The following is a 17,922-nucleotide window of genomic DNA, read 5'->3' as shown; positions in this document are numbered from 1 at the left end:
CCTGTGAAGATAGACCCCTACGCCTTGTGCAACAAGTGTCGGGGTCGCCCTTGTTCTCGGGAAGCCACGCGTGACGAGTGCATTTTGTGGGACTTGGCCTCCACCAAGCGGAAGAAGCAGCACAGGTCCCCCTCCAAGAAGGGTGCATCGGAGGTTCCACGTAGTAGGAGCGGTAGCTGTGGGCCCCGTGGTCCTTCTCCCTCTCCAGCGCCCCTAAAGGAATCACCGGCTTCGCTTCCAGAATTTTTCCCCATCCCCTCCCAGCGAGGCATCCTAGGTGAATCCGTTGCCCAAGGAGTCTCTTTTAACTCGGCAGGTTGTGCCGTCTGGGGACTCCATGTTCCTGAGGGAATGTTGGTCCCATTACTGTCTGCAGGGCACCCTGTTGATGGATGCCATGGTGGCTGTACTGTGCTCAGCGAAGGATTCCCATCTCACAGCAGTGTGTCTCATCCCAGAATGGGGGTGCTCCGCCCGCGCACCCGGGAGTGCCTGTGGGCCTGTCCTCTTCCTCCTCTGCCATCCCTGCCACCTCCCCAGAAGTGGGGCGTCGCCCCGGGAGGCGTCAGGAACCAACGGAGTCTTTAGGGGTCACCCCAGTCTGTGGCTGGGGAACCCCCATACCCCGGGCAGGTCCCCCCCGAGAAAGGGTGTTCTTGTTCCGTGACCGCTCCTCTCTCCTGGCCAGGGCCGCGGAGTGTCCGGGTGGAGCGGGCTCCCGGGGCAGTGTTCCCCGGGCGAGTGCTCCCCAAGCCTGTTCCAGCCATCCTTCCTCCTCACCCTGGGCCAGGAGTCGCCGTAGGAGGGACAAGAGGAGATGCCATTCGTCAGAGGACAGGTCCTCATTGAGTTTGTCGTGTAGGTCCTTCCATGGGAGATATAGAGCCATGAGGAGCCGCCATTGCAGGAGTCGAGCGTGTTCGTCCCCCTCCTCTCCAGACCACTTCTCCCACGATTGCAGAGGTCGGAGTAAGAGCAGCAGCTGCCGAGACGGGTCCCGCCGCAGGTGCCTCCGCTCCCCAACTGTAGCGGCTGTGAAGGGAGTCCGGGCAGCACTGGGCCAAGTCTTCTTCCCGAAGGGAATAGATCTGGGGAACTCCAGACACCTCTCAATGCTCATTAGGAGCTTCGAACAAGAGTGCCCTCCAGTGCCGTGAGGGCTCCTCAGTGGAATGTAGCAAGAGTTCTAAACGCCCTGAGGAAGCCTCCGTTTGAGCCTCTCAAGGACATCCTGGACAGGGAGCTGACTCAAAACGGTTTTTCTGCTGGCCTTATCCTCCTCCAAGTGGGTGATAGAACTGCATGGTCTCTTGTACGTGGTCTCTCACTCAAAAGAGTGGGAGGGTCTCACCTTTAGATTTGTACCCTCCTTCGTGGCAAAGACCCAGAACCCCTCAGTTTAGGATGATAGGTTCATAGGATTCTCGATCCCGGCCTTACCAAAGTCAGAGGATCCCAGGGACCTCCTCTTGTGCCTGGTCCGGGCTATGAGAAAATACCTCAGTAGGACGGCTTGGTTTAGGCCAGGTATTCAGAACCTCTTCGTTACTACGGGCCGAGAGAAGAAGACGGTCTCGAAGAACACCATCTCTTTCTGGCTGAGGGAGACCATCAAGAGAGCCTATGAAGGAGCGGAACTTCCTCCCCCGCTGGGGGCCAAGCCCCACAACATCAGGGGTATCAGTATGTCTCTGTCGTTTTCTAAGAACTTGGCAGTCAGCTAGGTCCTGCAAGCCGGGGTGTGGAGCAGACAGTCCACCTTTACGGCCCATTACCTTAAAGATTGTACCAGGAAGTCTCTCGACTCCTTTGAGATAGGTCCTGTGGTGGCAGGGAACAGAGATTTTAGCCCCACCGTGGATAGGAGCTTAGGGTATGAGTGGTGGCGTGGATGAAGTGCATTACCAACCTCCCAATCCCCCCCAATCCTTCTTCCTACCTGGGCCTTCAGCGTATGTCTCAGGACCCAACAACTCTTCAGGTAAGCCCAAGGGAACATATAGCCTGTGTAGTACAAACCATTGCATTACATGATGCCTTGGAAGTTATTCCTCATCCCCCCTCAGTGCCAGTTTTTAAGCACTCCCTACCATCCCCATGTAACTTAGGGCAGGTGCCATAGGGGCAACGAAAGGACTGGAGTCCAGGTCAAGAGGTCCCGTGGCCTTCAACCCCCAGGGCATTTACCTGGCCTGGGAGTGGAGGAATAACTGGTTTTTTCTGGTCAGTGCCGGATTGACAATCCAGGTTTCTCCTACGAGAGTAGTTCGAGCTAAGTGTAGCTAGGAAAAATACAAATTACCAAGTATTTGTGATATTTCATGAAACTATTACAGATGTGAAAGTTGGCTAGTCTAGGGTTTCTGCTTTACATTTTATTTTATTGGTACAACCAAGCCACAGTCCGAGACACATGTCCGAGTAACTGGCGTGACGAGTGCTGCTTCCTTCAATATTTCCAACCCCTCCTCAACAGCACCGTGAGCTGAATGGTCGTATATACCAGGGGTATCATTGAGATAGATATCAAAACTGCCCAAATGCCAATATTCATGGGAGGGCCAACTGACAAACAATCCAGCTATGACCTCATGTAAATAAGGCTCACCACTGATGATGCCATCCACTATAGCATGACCTCCAGAGCCATCATTGTTTTCATAGTCACCTCCACTGATGAGGTAACAGCCATTCCTGTAGTGAGCTGCCTTGTAAAAGCAAGTATTTTTGTATGAAGGTCCCATTTCTCCTGAACATAGGAGGACAGTCTGGCGACTACGCGGAGTATCTCCAAACATGCGGACATAAACATGACCTCTGTCTTCTCCATCGAAAGATATCTCGAAAAAAACATGAGGACTATCTAATGGAATCTTTTCCCGCACCAGATCGTACTGTAGAAAACAGATATTTAAGCAATAATAAAAGTAAACCTAGAATTAAGTAAATATGGTACATAACATTATAACATTTATTTGCATGAAATCTGACCAACTTTGAGTGCATATTGCATACATTTTCTACACAAAGTTTGTGTTGCACAGAGAAGGAAAAAATATTTATTTACATGTAAAGTTGTACCAATTAAGAAACAATCATACTTTACTTACAAGTTTTAAATGGCTTGCAAAAGTAATTGCTTCAGCAAATTTTTCCTGAAGCACCGAAGACATCGGAAGAAAAAACAACTATAATTAATTGTAGTTCCAGGAGTGTATCTCATATACTACAGTATATTGATTACGTATTTGGGATGAATCTTACTACTGTTAAAGTTAGCTTATGTCTCTGCGCCGATTAGGCGAGTAGGCATTCAAGCAAAAAATTGAATTGCTGCAGTTGACTGTCTAGTTCACCTGTTCTCCACCAGGTGTGTTTTGAATGTTTTAGCTCTTGTCAGAATTCTCCTTGGCCCCATTGCACTTAGGTGATTGTTGGTATTCTGTGAAGTTTGGCCGTTTTGCACTTGTTTATGGTATTGTAATTTTTTTCCTAGGATGTCCTCCACCGGACACAAAACCAGTAACATCAGGCTATGTAGGAATGATTTTTCTTAGGGCAGCTCCCCAGGATGGCTGAGCATTCATGGGGAGAGGCGTTTGAAGGCATCCGCTGTGAGGGTCCCGGTGATGAGGTCCGCCTTGGTGGTGTCCCAGGTGATGCTGTGGATCCGGAACTGTATTTCTTCCCGTTGCAACGTCCTCACTGCAGAAGGATGGCAGCTTGACATGTTGGGGCCCCGACGGTGCGGTCATCCAGGGAGTGGGCGTCAAAGAGGACTCGAGTGCGAAGAAGGGTCGTCTTGCGGATCGCAGGATCGAGGCGGACACAGAGGAGTCGATTGAATGCGCTGAACTCTCCATCGTCTTGTCAGACTCACGCTCACTGTCAACGAGTTGTGAATGGCGGGCCAAACCGTAAGACTGAACGCCAAAACACTTCTGTGAAGAAATGCCGTTGTGAGTCCGCTAATGGCATTGAGAGTACCAGAGAACTAGACTAGGCGTCGTATGGGTCCATTAAAGGTTCTCTGAAGGTGAGCGGTGGTAATTAGTCCCTTAATGGCAAACCCAAAACCGCTTGGGTCACCTACTCCTGGGTCACTAATTGTGAGGACTGAGTAGGACGAGGAGAGGGAGTGAACTAATTTTATTTGGCAAATGAGGCCACAGAACAATTTATCTGAGAATGACTTATCACAAATCCAATATCATGTCAAGATATGCTGCATACAAGAGGTGAGAGACATTCACAAAAACAGTCAACATTCAAATGATCTCCTGAACTATCTACTGAATCATTTTTATCATTTTCCTCAGAAACACCAGAAGAGAGCCAAAACAGCAGTTGCTTCAAATTCCAAGGAAAAAAACAAAATAAAATGTCAGGCCAATACTAAAAGATATTGCTTTTGTGATGAAATATTTTCAAAAAAACTTACTCAAAGCTACTGATTTCAGTAAGGACAGTCAGAGTCCACACTAGAACAGTCTTCCTAAGATTACTGGAGATACTTTTTGCTGCAGTCCACACTAGAGCAGAGTACCTAAGACTGCTGGAGATTATTTTTTTGCAGATGTTATGCATCACAAGAAGTACTTGAAAAAGTATGCCCTATGGTAGGGGTGTATAATACTACCACCAAGATCCTGCGTATCGTAAAAGGCGACTAAAAGGAGAGCTGCTGCCTTGCAGTTTTACTTTTTAGTAAAAGGCTAGGCCCACTGACAATAACTTTGGAAACTGCTACCATTCAGTCTTGTTTTTTGGTAAAAGACTAGGTCCACTGCCGATAACTGTGGAAACTGATGCCTTGCAGTATTACTTTTTGGTAAAAGTCTAGACCCACTGCCTATAACTATAATAACTATGGAAAATGCTGCCTTGCAATCATACTTTTAAGTAAAAGGCCTGGCCCACCGCCAATAACTACAGAAACTGCTGCTTTTCAGTCTTAATTTTTAGTAAAAGGTCAGGCCCACTGACAATAACTTCGGAAACTCCTGCCTTTCAGTCTACCTGTTTAGTAAAAGGCTAGGTCCACTGCCGATAACTATGGAAACTGCTGCCATTCTGTCTTACTTTTTAGTAAAAGGCTAGACCAATGCCAATAATTTTGATAACTGCTGCCTTTCACTCTTACATATTAGTAAAAGGCTAGGCCCACTGAGGAATTTTAGAAACTGCTGCCTTTCAGTGTTACTAATTAGTAAAAGGCTAGGCCCACTGACGATAACTTTGGAAATTGCTGCCTTTCAGTCTACCTATTTAGTAAAAGGCTAGGTCCACTGCCAATAACTGTGGAAACTGCTGCCTTGCAGTCTTACTTTTTAGTAAAAGGCTAGGGGCACCACCAATGACTGCAGAAACTTATACCTTGCAGTCTTACGTATTAGCAAAAGGCTTGACCCACTGCCGATAACTGTAGGAACTGCTGTTTTTCAGTCTAACTTTTTAGTAAAATGCTAGGCTTACTGATGATAACTTCAGAAAACGCAGCCTTTCAGTCTTACCTTTTAGTAAAAGGCTAGGTCCACTCCCGATAACTATGGAAACGGCTGCCTTTCAGTCTTACTTTTTATAGGGTAGGCTCAATGCCGATAATTTTGGAAACTGCTGCCTTTCAGTCTTATTTATTATTTAAAGGGTAGGCCCACTGACAATAACTTTGGAAACTGCTGTTTTTCAGTTTTACTTTTTAGTAAAAGGCTAGGTCCACTGCCAATAACTGAGGAAACTGCTGCCTTTCAGTCATACTTTTCAGTAAAAGGCTAGGCCCAATGCAGATAATTTTGGAAACTGCTGTCTTTCAGTCTTACTTTTTAGTAAAAGGCTAGGTCCACTACCGATAACTGTGGAACTGCTGCCTTGCAGTCTTTTTAGTAAAATGCTAGGCCCATGTCAAGTTAATTGCTTTATAGCAAAGGAGCAAAAGAAGATAAAGGAAAGGAAAATGCATTTTCGAGAAGTTCGGCAGCAAGGAGGCATTAGCGCATTGTGTTGGAGGTGCCTGTTCCCATGATGGTTCTAGAATCGGCAGGAGTTTTATGGAACTTGTCAGGCGCCGACGTGACGTGAGAAACGCTGCGATTTCTGATGCAATACCTCATCTAGATTCATCTAAGAAGTTCCGGTAATCTCGGGAGTCTGTGACGTTCGCCGTAGGCTCTGGCCCCAGAGTGCCGTATAAATACGACAGACGAAGTAGGAGGAAGCAGAGATCATCAGTAAGAGTCACAGGAGAGATCATTAGTAAGAGAACAGATCAGATTATCAGTGAGAGATCATCCGAGAGAGATAAGAGAAAAAGGGACCGACGAAGGATCAGAAGAAAAGTCACTCGAGAGAGTTTGGTCGAATTTTGGTCAAGCCATCTTCAGGAGTGGACGTCCGAGTTATTTCGACGTTGGGAGAGACTTCAGAGAAGAAACGTTCTGCTAGAGGTTTTGGGAAGTTCCTGCCCCTCAAGTATCAGGAGTAGATATTATTTTCAGGTCTGGCAGAACTGTAAAATCACAGATTTCGATACACATATCTAATGGGAATATTCTATTAGGGCAAACGGCAACTTTCCCAGTAACAATTTTTTACTACCCATTTTCACAATACTTTTACTATACTGTATCTTTTTTTCTAATATGACATTGTTCTTATGGATCAATAAAACATTAAAAAGGTTTTAGAGTTTTAATAACTTGAAAAAGTTTAAAATTACACCCAGAATGATGAAAGCTCCCGCACCCAGATCTGAATAGCGATGGCGATGATTATGATACCGATCATTCGAAGATGGTGCTTTGAAAGCACCTAAAAAGTGTTCGAATCACTTGATAGTCTACCCTAATTTTCTTACAAACTAAATTAATAAATTCTCTAAAAAAAACCTTTAACCTTATAAAAAAGATACAGTAGTTCAAAGCCGTAGGAAGGAACCTTTTCCAAGCCAGATAAATTAATTTATCATAACGAAACCGTGGTATAAAGTACCCTGCACCCACACAAAGCAGAATCCAACAAACATAACTTTTACATAAAATACAAAAGAAACAAGACACTTTCCTAAAAAAAAATTATTGAAAATAATGCCCTTAAAAACAAAATTCTAACGTACTCCGCCATAAAACTAAGAGCAAATCCCCCACCCCTATATTCAGTATTCAAAGCAGACACCAGCTCAGACTCCCCCTCTGCTAAGTCAAATGGAGTCCGATTACTCTCCGCTAAACAAGAAGCAAATCACAATAAAGCTGAAGGAAACCCTAAAATAAAAAACCATCAATAACGCTGATAACTTTCAAATAAGCCTAAGTCGAACCCTCCCAGCTAAAAACAGCATCCTAAGTAAAATTAAAGCAAGTCTTACTTCATACGAAATAGTCTGAGCTACAGCACGAAGACACCCTAAAAGAGAATATTTAGAATTAGATGCTCAACCTGCGCCCTATAGTAGAATAAACTCTCGCCCTTGTACAACAAAGAATAAATAAAACCCCAAACTCAAAATAAAACAAACCCAACTCATATGGTATATATAGACACCAGCAAACAAGAGCAATAAGTAGACTAAAAACCGGAGAAAGTTAGTAAGGAATAAAGTTACTTATAGTAGGGAAAGTCTGTTCTTTAGTAAATAACTTTACAGTATCAGCAAAAGGTTGTAATAGACCAGCGTATCCAACTTTATTATAGGACCCTTACGAATTTGGATGTAACCTTAAACCTTACGCTCCAACAAAGTGAAAAAGGCGACAGAAACCAAAACCAGAATAATTAAAATAAGATAACTCACTAACTTAATCAAAATCATCATAGAAAGAACCTTTAAATTCTCTCTATTACCAATAGTAATCACTATATTAACGGATCCTAAATCCGACACATTATCTGCCAAGGTAATCCATCAAAGTTTATCTTAAACTAAGACTATCTCAAAAGCTCAATCCTTTCGTACTAAAGCCATTTTTAAACTTATAAAAGATAGAAACCAACCTGGCTCACACCGGTTTGAACTCAAATCATGTAAAATTTTAAAGGTCGAACAGACCCACCAGCTAGACGGCTACACCTAACTGAAATTTTAATTCACATCGAGGTCGCAACTACTCTTGTCGATAAGAACTCTCAAAGAAAATCACGCTGTTATCCCTAAAGTAACTTATACTTTTAATCCACAAAGAAGAATCATATACTAATTATAATTATTAAATTAAACAGACAGTTACACATTATATCTACATCTCCCCAACGAAATAAAAACCTAACAAGGCTACTTTTCACTTAAATCGCCAGCCAAGTTACACTTATATAAAGTTTCATAGGGTCTTATCGTCCCACTAAATAATTTGAGCCTTTTCATTCAAAAGTTAAATTCAAATCACGTAAAGGAGACAGCTTATCCCTCGTCCAACCTTTCACTCAAGCCTTCAATTACAAGACTACTCACTACTGACTATGCTACCTTCGCACATTCATACACCACACTAAGATATCACAAATGCGTGAGGCGGAGCCTTCCGTCTTAGCCAATGGCTGAGCAGGAGCCTTCCATCTTAACCAATGGCTGAGCAGGATCCTTCCGTCTTAGCCAATGGCTGAGCAGGATCCTTCCGTCTTAGCCAATGGCTGAGCAGGAGCCTTCCGTCTTAACCAATGGCTGAGCAGGAGCCTTCCGTCTTAACCAATGGCTGAGCAGGAAATCTTTCTCTCTCATTCCACACCTGCCCCCATTTCTCTCAGGCATCAGCGAACCCACCTCCCCCCCAAAAAAATACTTGAAAAGACAATAGATTTGATATGTTTTGTGTCGTGCGACTCGCAGACTTTGAACGGCTTACAGATACAGAAAATCTACTTTTTAAGAACTAACGACGGCATAAAATGGGAATCGCACAATCCGATCACGCATATTTCGGACCGTACTGTGTGTGTGTATATATATATATATATATATCCCATATATTATATATATATATATCTATATATATATATATATATATTATATATAATATATATTATAAATATATATATATTGTGACGAAGTGCCAAGTATCACAAAATTCAAGAAAATTAATTCAATCTAAATTCAAAAGTGTTAGGCAATAATTGAAATTTGGAAATTAATTCACAAGTGCTAAATAACACTAAAACTTGAAAAGAATTCTAAGTAAATGCAAATTAGTTCACAAGTGTTAAATTTAATTAAAGGTGTAATGATTAAGTGAAGAAAACAATTAAGCCAATTAAATTGTGAATGCAAATGAAAACACAGAAAAATGTGCAAAATACCAAAATTCTAAAAAGCACCAATCACACAGAACATAAAATAGAAACACACACTTCAATAAAAAAAAAATGGATTAATGCACAAAAATCACTTCAATAAGAAAAATGGATAAATGCACAAAAATCACTTCGAATGAAACAAACACAATACAAAAAAAATTGCAGTGTAAAAATTTAAACTTTCACCAAACCATTGTAACTATTAGTTGCAACTAATAAATTTCCAATAACACATTTTACCTTGGTACCAATTTCCTTTCTGCTGCAGCCAGTTCCAAAAAATTTCACCAATTCACATTTCACAAAAGAAAAGGTGCCGTTACACACTTGTACAATGTTTGTTCAGATTCCACAAAAATAACTAAATAATACTAATTAACTCTAAGAAATATCAAATCTGAAATCTAAAAGTTACGAGTGACCAATTTACGTTACGTTAATATCAAGTATGGAGAGAGAGAGAGAGAGAGAGATGTCTGAACGCCAGGGATTCAAAGTCTGTAATGAATCTCTTTCTTACGGAAACTGAACAGTGGATATCGCACAAAACGTTTTGGGCATGAAAAAGATGGGCAATCCTTCTAGAAGCTTCTAATATGACTTAACTTTACAGAAAAATCGTGAAATCTTCACGTGATTATTCGGCAAAGACATACACGTATGAAACCATGTATGTAGTATGCTCAACAAAGACACGTACTTGACCTGAAATAAAAGTCCCTTATCAAACATGATGACAGGTTATGATAACAAAACGGAGATCTCTAGTTCCTCTTAATCTGAGGTGATGACAAGTTACCAAAACAATTTCTATCTCGGAACGGACAAAGTTAATCTCTCTCTTTTTACATTCTACGTTACATTAACTTTTACATTATGTTATGCAAAATCTGAACATACATTTTTAGACATCCTATATCTCTAAGCTAAATAAGGAATCTGAAAATGTTGTAAAACTCTTTTCTAACATTTTATACAATCAAAGAGAAGATATATAAAAGTACCAGCATATAATATATATATAATATATATATATATATATATATATATATATATATATATTAACTGTAAGAAATAAATAAATTTAACTTCTTTATCTCGTAAGTATATGTATTAATTTTCCCACCTTATGTAAGTGTGGAAGAAATGTAATCAAATTCTGTACAGAAAATAATTTAAGACCAAGATATCTGTGGGTAATGTAAAATTCGGAAATTAAATAGGATAGAAAAACGAAAACTTCAAAAAAACACACGCACAGACACACACACGAACGTGTATATACATATATTTATATAGATATATATATATATATATATATATATAGATATATGATATATAGATATATTTATATATATTCTATATACTATGTCTATATATATATATATATATATATATATATATATATATCTTTCTATATATATATATATATATATATAATATATATATATATATATAGGATATATATATTATATATAGTATATATATATAATATATAGAAAATATATATATTATATATATATATATATATATATGATATATATATATATCTATATTTCTATATATATATAGATAGATATAATATATATATATATATATATCTATATATATATATATATAGATATATATATATATATATATATACATGGAAAATTAATAGAAATACTTCCGAGATAAAGAAGTTAAATTTTTATTTATTACAGTCATATAGTAAAAACTCACCTATCTTCGTATGAACAAAAATAACTGCCAAACTACTTGATATATAAAACTTTAACATTAATAATAATAATAATATGAAAATTAAGCTTAGGCTTTTACTACAAGCTTCTTGAACTCAAAATGGGGTTACGTGCCCAACCCCCACCCCACCCCGCAGTTAGGCCTATGGCTAGGCCCACCACCAATAACTGAAGAACCCGCTGCCTTGCACTCTTACATTTTAGTAAAAAGCTAGACCCACCGCCAATAACTGTGGAAACCGCTGCCTTGCAGGTAGACTTTTTAGTCAAAGCGAGGTCCCCCGCCCCACCCCCGATAATTATGGTTGATGCAGTAAGGGTATGCAGTCGTAAAAACCCCTTTGCCAAACTATACCATGCCAGATGTTTAACTTAGACGCATGAGGCAACTGAACACTTAATGTGGGGATTACGGTGGGAAAGAAGAACCGCTTGAAAAAAATACATCAAACAATTTCAGCGAGATGTGGAATCTGTGATGGCATTTGAAGAGCAAGATGTGAGTCAACAGATGAAAAGGGTGTTCAAGGAACTGATGTACAACATTGAGGTAACACAGCGAGCTTACGCGTTGTCCGATGTCAAGGATTTGCGACATTTGCCGAATAATAAGCTTAATTATAGTAAAAAACAACAATTTCTTTCATTTGTGTTTTCCTAATATGCTCATAAAGTCTGCTTTCGTTGCTTTTCACGTTCACTAGTCATGAACTTGTAACATTGAATATGGTGATTATTTTAAATAATCCTTTCTATGCTTGCTTAAGAAACTTTGATCTTCACTCTTTAAGATCTGAAATAACGCCAACCTCCTCCTACTTAACAAAGGAAGGATTCATACGTAAATTGAAAAAGGCTGATTTTGCTACCGAGCTAAAGAAATTACTTCCTAAGGAGACACTATCATCAACTGTGTATCGTCGCAACATTATCATAGACTTCATGGGACATGCCAGGAAAGCTCCATCAAAGCAGATGAAATTGAAAACTTAATAGAGACTGTGCAAAATCTGTGGAAATCGTTTCAATCTCGCTGAATTCATGCAGTCGCACTGACAATGTATTTGGTTTGTTCAAGGATGGGAGTATTAAAGGCAGTGATCGTAATCGAAGAAAGAATGCAGAAGGTGTAATAACGTACATATCTAACTTGGATAGTTGAGATGGAAGAGTTTGGGCCTTCTATGAGAACAAGGTTGCATTACTAATGGCTAATGCTGAGAAGTTCCTTCTCCAATGCGATGTTGAGTGTTTTGATGAGCTTCGCTCCATCATTTATCACACAAAACATCATCAGTTTGATATATAGCGACTTCCTCCTGCATCTACCCGTATCAAGCAGCATATTCTAGGGGCCTACCTGCAGTGCTATACATGTGGCTTCATGGTCCGTTCATTGAAGATTTTCAGATGAATCCTCTTGACTATGGAGACATGCTGACAATGAACATTTGTTACCAGGACCTAATGGCAGAAGCACCCATTTCAGGTGAGTTCCTACCTCCTTATAACTGTTATAAGTGTTTCCGACCAAAGGTTTGTTCGCGTCGACAGGAAAATTGCATGTTGCCGTTTTTGCAAATGTGAAACCAATTCATAATGCAAAAATATGCCGCATCCAGAACAACCATGAAGGGACTGAGAACATCAGTAGGTATCACAAGCAAATACTCTGTAGTATGCACATCAAATAGTGTTCAGTTTTCTATTTGTATTACTATTAGTGATGAAGTATACATATGGAGTTACATGTTATTTTTGTGAAAGTGCGAGTTACATATTATATTTGTGAAAATACTCTATTTTGATGTTTAGTAAGTAATTATCAGATCATAGGAATAGCAAGCATAAAATGTCCAAGTTTTCTTTAGAAACCCATTTTATCCCTTCAATTCTAAAATAATATTATCATAAATTTCTTACAAAGTGAGCATTACTGTATTTGCAGAACTCTATTTCTATAATATCATAAGCCAGCCCAGGACCCAAAATGGCCGCCATTTGTAATTCAGTGTGTCGAAAACTTGAATTTTTTTTCTTGTAGATTGATTTTAGGCCTTAAATTCTATTAGAATTTTATTAGGCGTCAAATCTCCTTTTAGCCAAGATATATAATGATAGAGGAGTCATCAACGTGACGTCATCAACACGTCTACTGGTGGGCAAAAAGCCTTTCCGCCTAACTACTGTATGAGAGGAACGTTGGCCTTTCATTAATCTGCTTCTTATTTCTAAGCAATGGTTCAGTCGTCTGTTGTTGTAGGATGCACGAATAGGTGGGGAAAGGGAAGCATAGTATCCTGGCTTCGTATTCCCAGCGAAAGTGACTGACAAGGAAAGGAGAAATAAGTGGGTGGCAGCCACTTACTGTCCAACTCATGCAAGGCTTAAAGAGAATCAAGATGAAATGAAAGCAGTGGAACAGAGCATTTCGTAACCTGGCCTAAATTGCTCAGGAGGTATAAGGTAGAGGACTTGTCCAGTAAATGAGTAATCTTATTATCAAGTTCAAAATATCCTTACAATAGCCCCTCCACGTCTATACCGCCATTAAAATTTTGTTTGCCAGACATTACCAAAGCTGGGTGAATGGCAAAACGGTTTTCGACCAGGAAGAGGGACAACTGATATGATTTTCTCCCTCAAGACGATATTTGAGAAGAGCTGGGAATGGGACAGGGACAGATATATTGCTATTATAGATCTAGAAAAAGCTTTTGATAGAGTCCCAAGAATGAAAATATGGGATGCCCTAAAAGACCCTTACTATGGAATCCCTGAGAAACTTATAAGAGCAATTTATAACACCTATCAAAACATCAGATCCAGAGTAAAAACAAATCAAGAGAATGAAGACTGGTTTGAAATTAAATCAGGTGTAAGACAGGGCAGCGTCCTTTCTCCACTTCTTTTTATATTGTTCCTTGATAAATGTATAAGGGAACTAGGTGAGGATGAAGCTGCAGATATGACCATCAACCTCATGTATGCAGATGACCATGCAATGATAGCCCCCAGCGCAGAATCTCTCCAAGAAAACGTCAACAACTGGAACGCGATCTTAACAGCTAATGGAATGCGGATCAACAAGAATAAGACAGAGATCATGCACCTATCACGAACACCAAGTAACGTAGATGTAGAATTAGAAGGTCAGACATTGCAACAGTGTATAAATTTCAAATACTTAGGGGTAGAGTTTAGTGACCAAAACGATTCAAAACTGGAAATAACTACCCGAATACAGAAATTCAGTAACAAACTGTATCTGCTCTACCCGCTAATGAAAGAGAAATATACCTCGCAAAGTGAAAACCATAATATACCTCTCTATTTTAAGACCAATATTGACTTATGGCCATGAATCATGGACATTAACATCAACAACTAGAGGCCAACTTCAAGCAGCTGAAATGAAAGCCCTAAGACTCATAAAAGGTGTAACAAGACTGGATAGGCTACGAAATGAAGACATTAGAAGAAGAGAACTGGGAGTGGAGGAGATACTAGATTTTGTGGAGAGAGGACAGCTTAGATGGCTTGGACACACCAAAAGAATGGAGGAGGAGCGATATCCTATAAGGTTTTTGGAATGGACACTGGAAGGAAGGAGACCGGTAGGAAGACCAAAAATGAGATGGCTACAAAACACAGAGAGAGGAGTAGAGAGGAGAGGCTCTAGTTTGCGGGAAGTTGATGAGATGAGGCTCTATGATGATCGCCAAGAATGGAGACAGTTCCTGAAGCAGGACGACTGACAGGCCTGGAGGCCTACCTGGCGTCTGGTGAGAAAGATGAGAATTCACATGAAGTACAATATTTCATATGTCCAAAATCGTATTCACCACTTAAATCAAAGGAGGGATATTTATTGAATCGTATTACAAAGTGTACAAAAGGCAATTATCCCTCATGTTTACATGAGTGAATTGTCGCTTCGACTGGGTTGTGTGACGTTACAAAATCACTTGCGCAAGAGTCCCAAATTCGTCGCTAGAGTGGGACTACCTTGTCATTACTATATCATGTACCTATGATTGTAGGACTATACAACTGCGCTATTTAGCACCAGGGTCCAAAAGGGCAGCCATCTTTGATTCAATATGGTGGACAAACAACCATGAACCCTGACATGCCACCTCTTCATAAATGCTCCAGAAACATCATATTTAGAGTATTAAAAGTCAAAACGAGGTGACATACAAGTGCACATAGGGCTTAACACAGTTTCTAGAGTCATCGGCGCAGAGATGTAAGCTAACTTGAACAGTAGGCAAGTATCCAAATGGAAATTCATCCTTTCGTTTTTGGCAAAAAATCTGCTCCACAGAATCTGGACTGACAGACAACTTAAGAATTTAGTGGTTTGCTATACAATGGTTGGCATATGACCTATATAACCTGAGTAAGGCAATTTGCCTGGTAGTTGGGGCAATTTCCTTCTCCAGCTATGTTATTCCAATATAAGAATAATAAAACATACCGGTATACAAAATCCGTCTTGAGGGTGTTGTCCGTCTTTCAAAGAGTACAGAAGGACGCGTTGGTGTTTACGGGTAACAAAAGCCCATCTGGCGTGACCGTCAGTGCCTCCATTTACTGCGTAGATCGGCCTCCCGGTGTCTAACAGCTTCGTCAAATCCTGTTGAGATAAACTTAATTGTAATAAGTTTCAATATATGGACGGATTCGTATCAGAATCAATATGAAAATTAGGTAGTTATTTTCAAATGACATGTAGCGATTTTCAGATGAACAAATAAATTTTTGACAAGACGTGAAATGATTTGAAACAAAAATTAACTGTAAAATATAAGAAATATCAGAGGTACTGATTCTTCAGTAAATATAGGCATTGATTGCCCAAGCTTACCATAATTTCAGTGAGACTTTTCAAGGAGTTTAACATCAATTCTTGCTTTCCTTCTTCCTTCAGGCTCATGTGGTCTGCGTGAACAGTAGCTACACGCAACAATAAAGACTTGATCTCTTCAGAAGACGAACAATTTTTCAGGTTTCTATGACATGTTCTTAGAGCATCCAGAATAGATTTCCAGGTGTTTATTTCACCAACGACATCTCCATTTAGGACTCTGACTTGTTTTATGCGAGTGGCATATAAATCCAGGGTTTCTTGAATTTTTTCAATCATTTTTAATATATTTTGGATATAAAGTAATTCATCATGCTTTAACTGAGCTTCTTCTATATATCTTTCTGTTACTCGAGTCCAAGAAATCAGAATATCTTCAATGGCAACCACAAGAGGCTTTATGAAACACTGACCAAACGGAAAATCTAAATGGTCTTGTACGAGACAGTTCCGACACACCGGAACGAGACAACGCAAACACATGAAGAACATACAGAGTCCGTGATTTGGGCACTTGCCAGCATTCTCTTGCTTTCTGGAATGCTGAAACGTAATTGGAAATTCCAGTTGTAGGTTTCCATCATGATCGGGTCCTTTAAAGTTTAGCACGCGAGACAATCTCTGAATGGAATGGTTAACTGGCAGGTCCTGAGCAGTGTCCTCTTGGAATGGGGTTCTGCATTCAGGACAGCTCTTTCTGTGGAGTACTATCTGGCTTATGCATACTGAACAAACTGAATGACCGCATGGCAAACTCCTTGGGATTACCCAATCGCTGTAATTTTGTTTGCAAACACAGCATTGCAGTTCTGCACAGTCCCTCTGCGAAATAAAAGTAAATGACTTATATAAAAGGTGTACAGATGCAAAGTGTGATTAAAAAGGTCAAACAATTATTTTAGAAAACAGACTTATGATGATGTGGGATATATGTGTGAGACGTTTATACGTATATACATGTGTATGATGCGAGAAATTTCTTTATATTCACAAAATATTAAGACAAAATTATGTGTCGTTTATAATCTAATTCACCATACCTCGGGAATAATTCCAGGTGGATATTAAATGCTATTTGTGACTACTACAGTTACATATGTCTAATAAAAAGTGACTGGTCGATTGTAAACACACACACACACACACACATATATATGTTGCCTTGGTGGGGCAGTGGCAAGGTTCTCTCCTACCAGTCGAGAGGACCAGGGTTCGAACCCTGCCGCTCGCTGATGGCTTGGGAATGGCGTGAATCCAGCGGTCCGAAAACTCGATGGTTAGAAGGAGAATAGGTACCAGCTCTCTGGGTGGCCAGCTGGGAAGTGGGGAGTTAAACAGTGGGCCTAGTGATACACTGGCCGCATGTCTTAGGCATTGGGACCTGTCACCCACTAGCTGTCGCTACAGAAACAGATCAGCCTGTACATGAGCCTCAGAGGGCCAGAAGGACTTTAACTATATATATATATATATCTATATATATATATATATAATAATATAATATATACTATATATAATATATATATAGTAAGTCCTCGGGTTACGCCGTTCTCGACTTACGCTGTTTCGTGGTTACGAACGCGCCCCCATAAAAATATAAAAAATAATATTATGCGTCGTTCCGTCTCACGAGGGTTAGCGTCGTAAGCGACGTAAACAAACGCGAACTAGTTTCGGGTACACGGCGGAAGAATACGCTTTGTGGGGGAGAGGACGGCGTCGCTTCGCTATGCTCATTCCTCGCCCATACGCCATTTTGGTTGTTTACGCTGCCTCTCTCTCCCTCGTGTTGTATCGTTTTTTTAACTTTTTGCTCTTTGTTATGGCTCCCAAGCGCAAGGCGGACTCTTCTGATGGTAGTGCATCGAAGAAAAGAAAGGCCATCACCATGGAAATTAAAGTGGACATTATAAAGCGATCTGAGAAGGGAGAAACGCCAACAAACATGGCCGCTCGCTTGGCCTTAGCCGTTCGACCGTTGCTACCATTATCAAAGATAAAGAGCACATCGTTGAACATGTGAAA

At 40.3% G+C, this 17,922-nt stretch overlaps 1 protein-coding gene and 1 pseudogene across 1 annotated transcript in view; both read right to left on the bottom strand.

Moving 5' to 3' along the window:
• Positions 1–2,263: 2,263 nt before the first annotated feature.
• The window catches only part of LOC135215666 (uncharacterized), a 35,343-nt gene continuing 19,684 nt past the window's right edge, over positions 2,264–17,922 (bottom strand). The window contains exons 2-4 of the mRNA XM_064250610.1: positions 15,898–16,719; positions 15,508–15,666; positions 2,264–2,894 (exon numbers count right to left, since the gene is read on the bottom strand). Coding sequence (XP_064106680.1) covers positions 2,376–2,894; positions 15,508–15,666; positions 15,898–16,719 — 1,500 coding nt within the window. The 3' untranslated portion in view covers positions 2,264–2,375. The remainder of the gene's footprint in view (positions 2,895–15,507; positions 15,667–15,897; positions 16,720–17,922) is intronic.
• On the bottom strand, positions 6,845–7,807 carry LOC135215667 (NADH-ubiquinone oxidoreductase chain 1-like; annotated as a pseudogene).

The sequence above is a fragment of the Macrobrachium nipponense genome, chromosome 5 (assembly GCF_015104395.2).
Source record: "Macrobrachium nipponense isolate FS-2020 chromosome 5, ASM1510439v2, whole genome shotgun sequence".
NCBI classification, from domain to species: domain Eukaryota; kingdom Metazoa; phylum Arthropoda; class Malacostraca; order Decapoda; family Palaemonidae; genus Macrobrachium; species Macrobrachium nipponense.
Note: the sequence above shows the minus strand (reverse complement) of the source record. Positions and strands in the feature narration are given on the sequence as shown.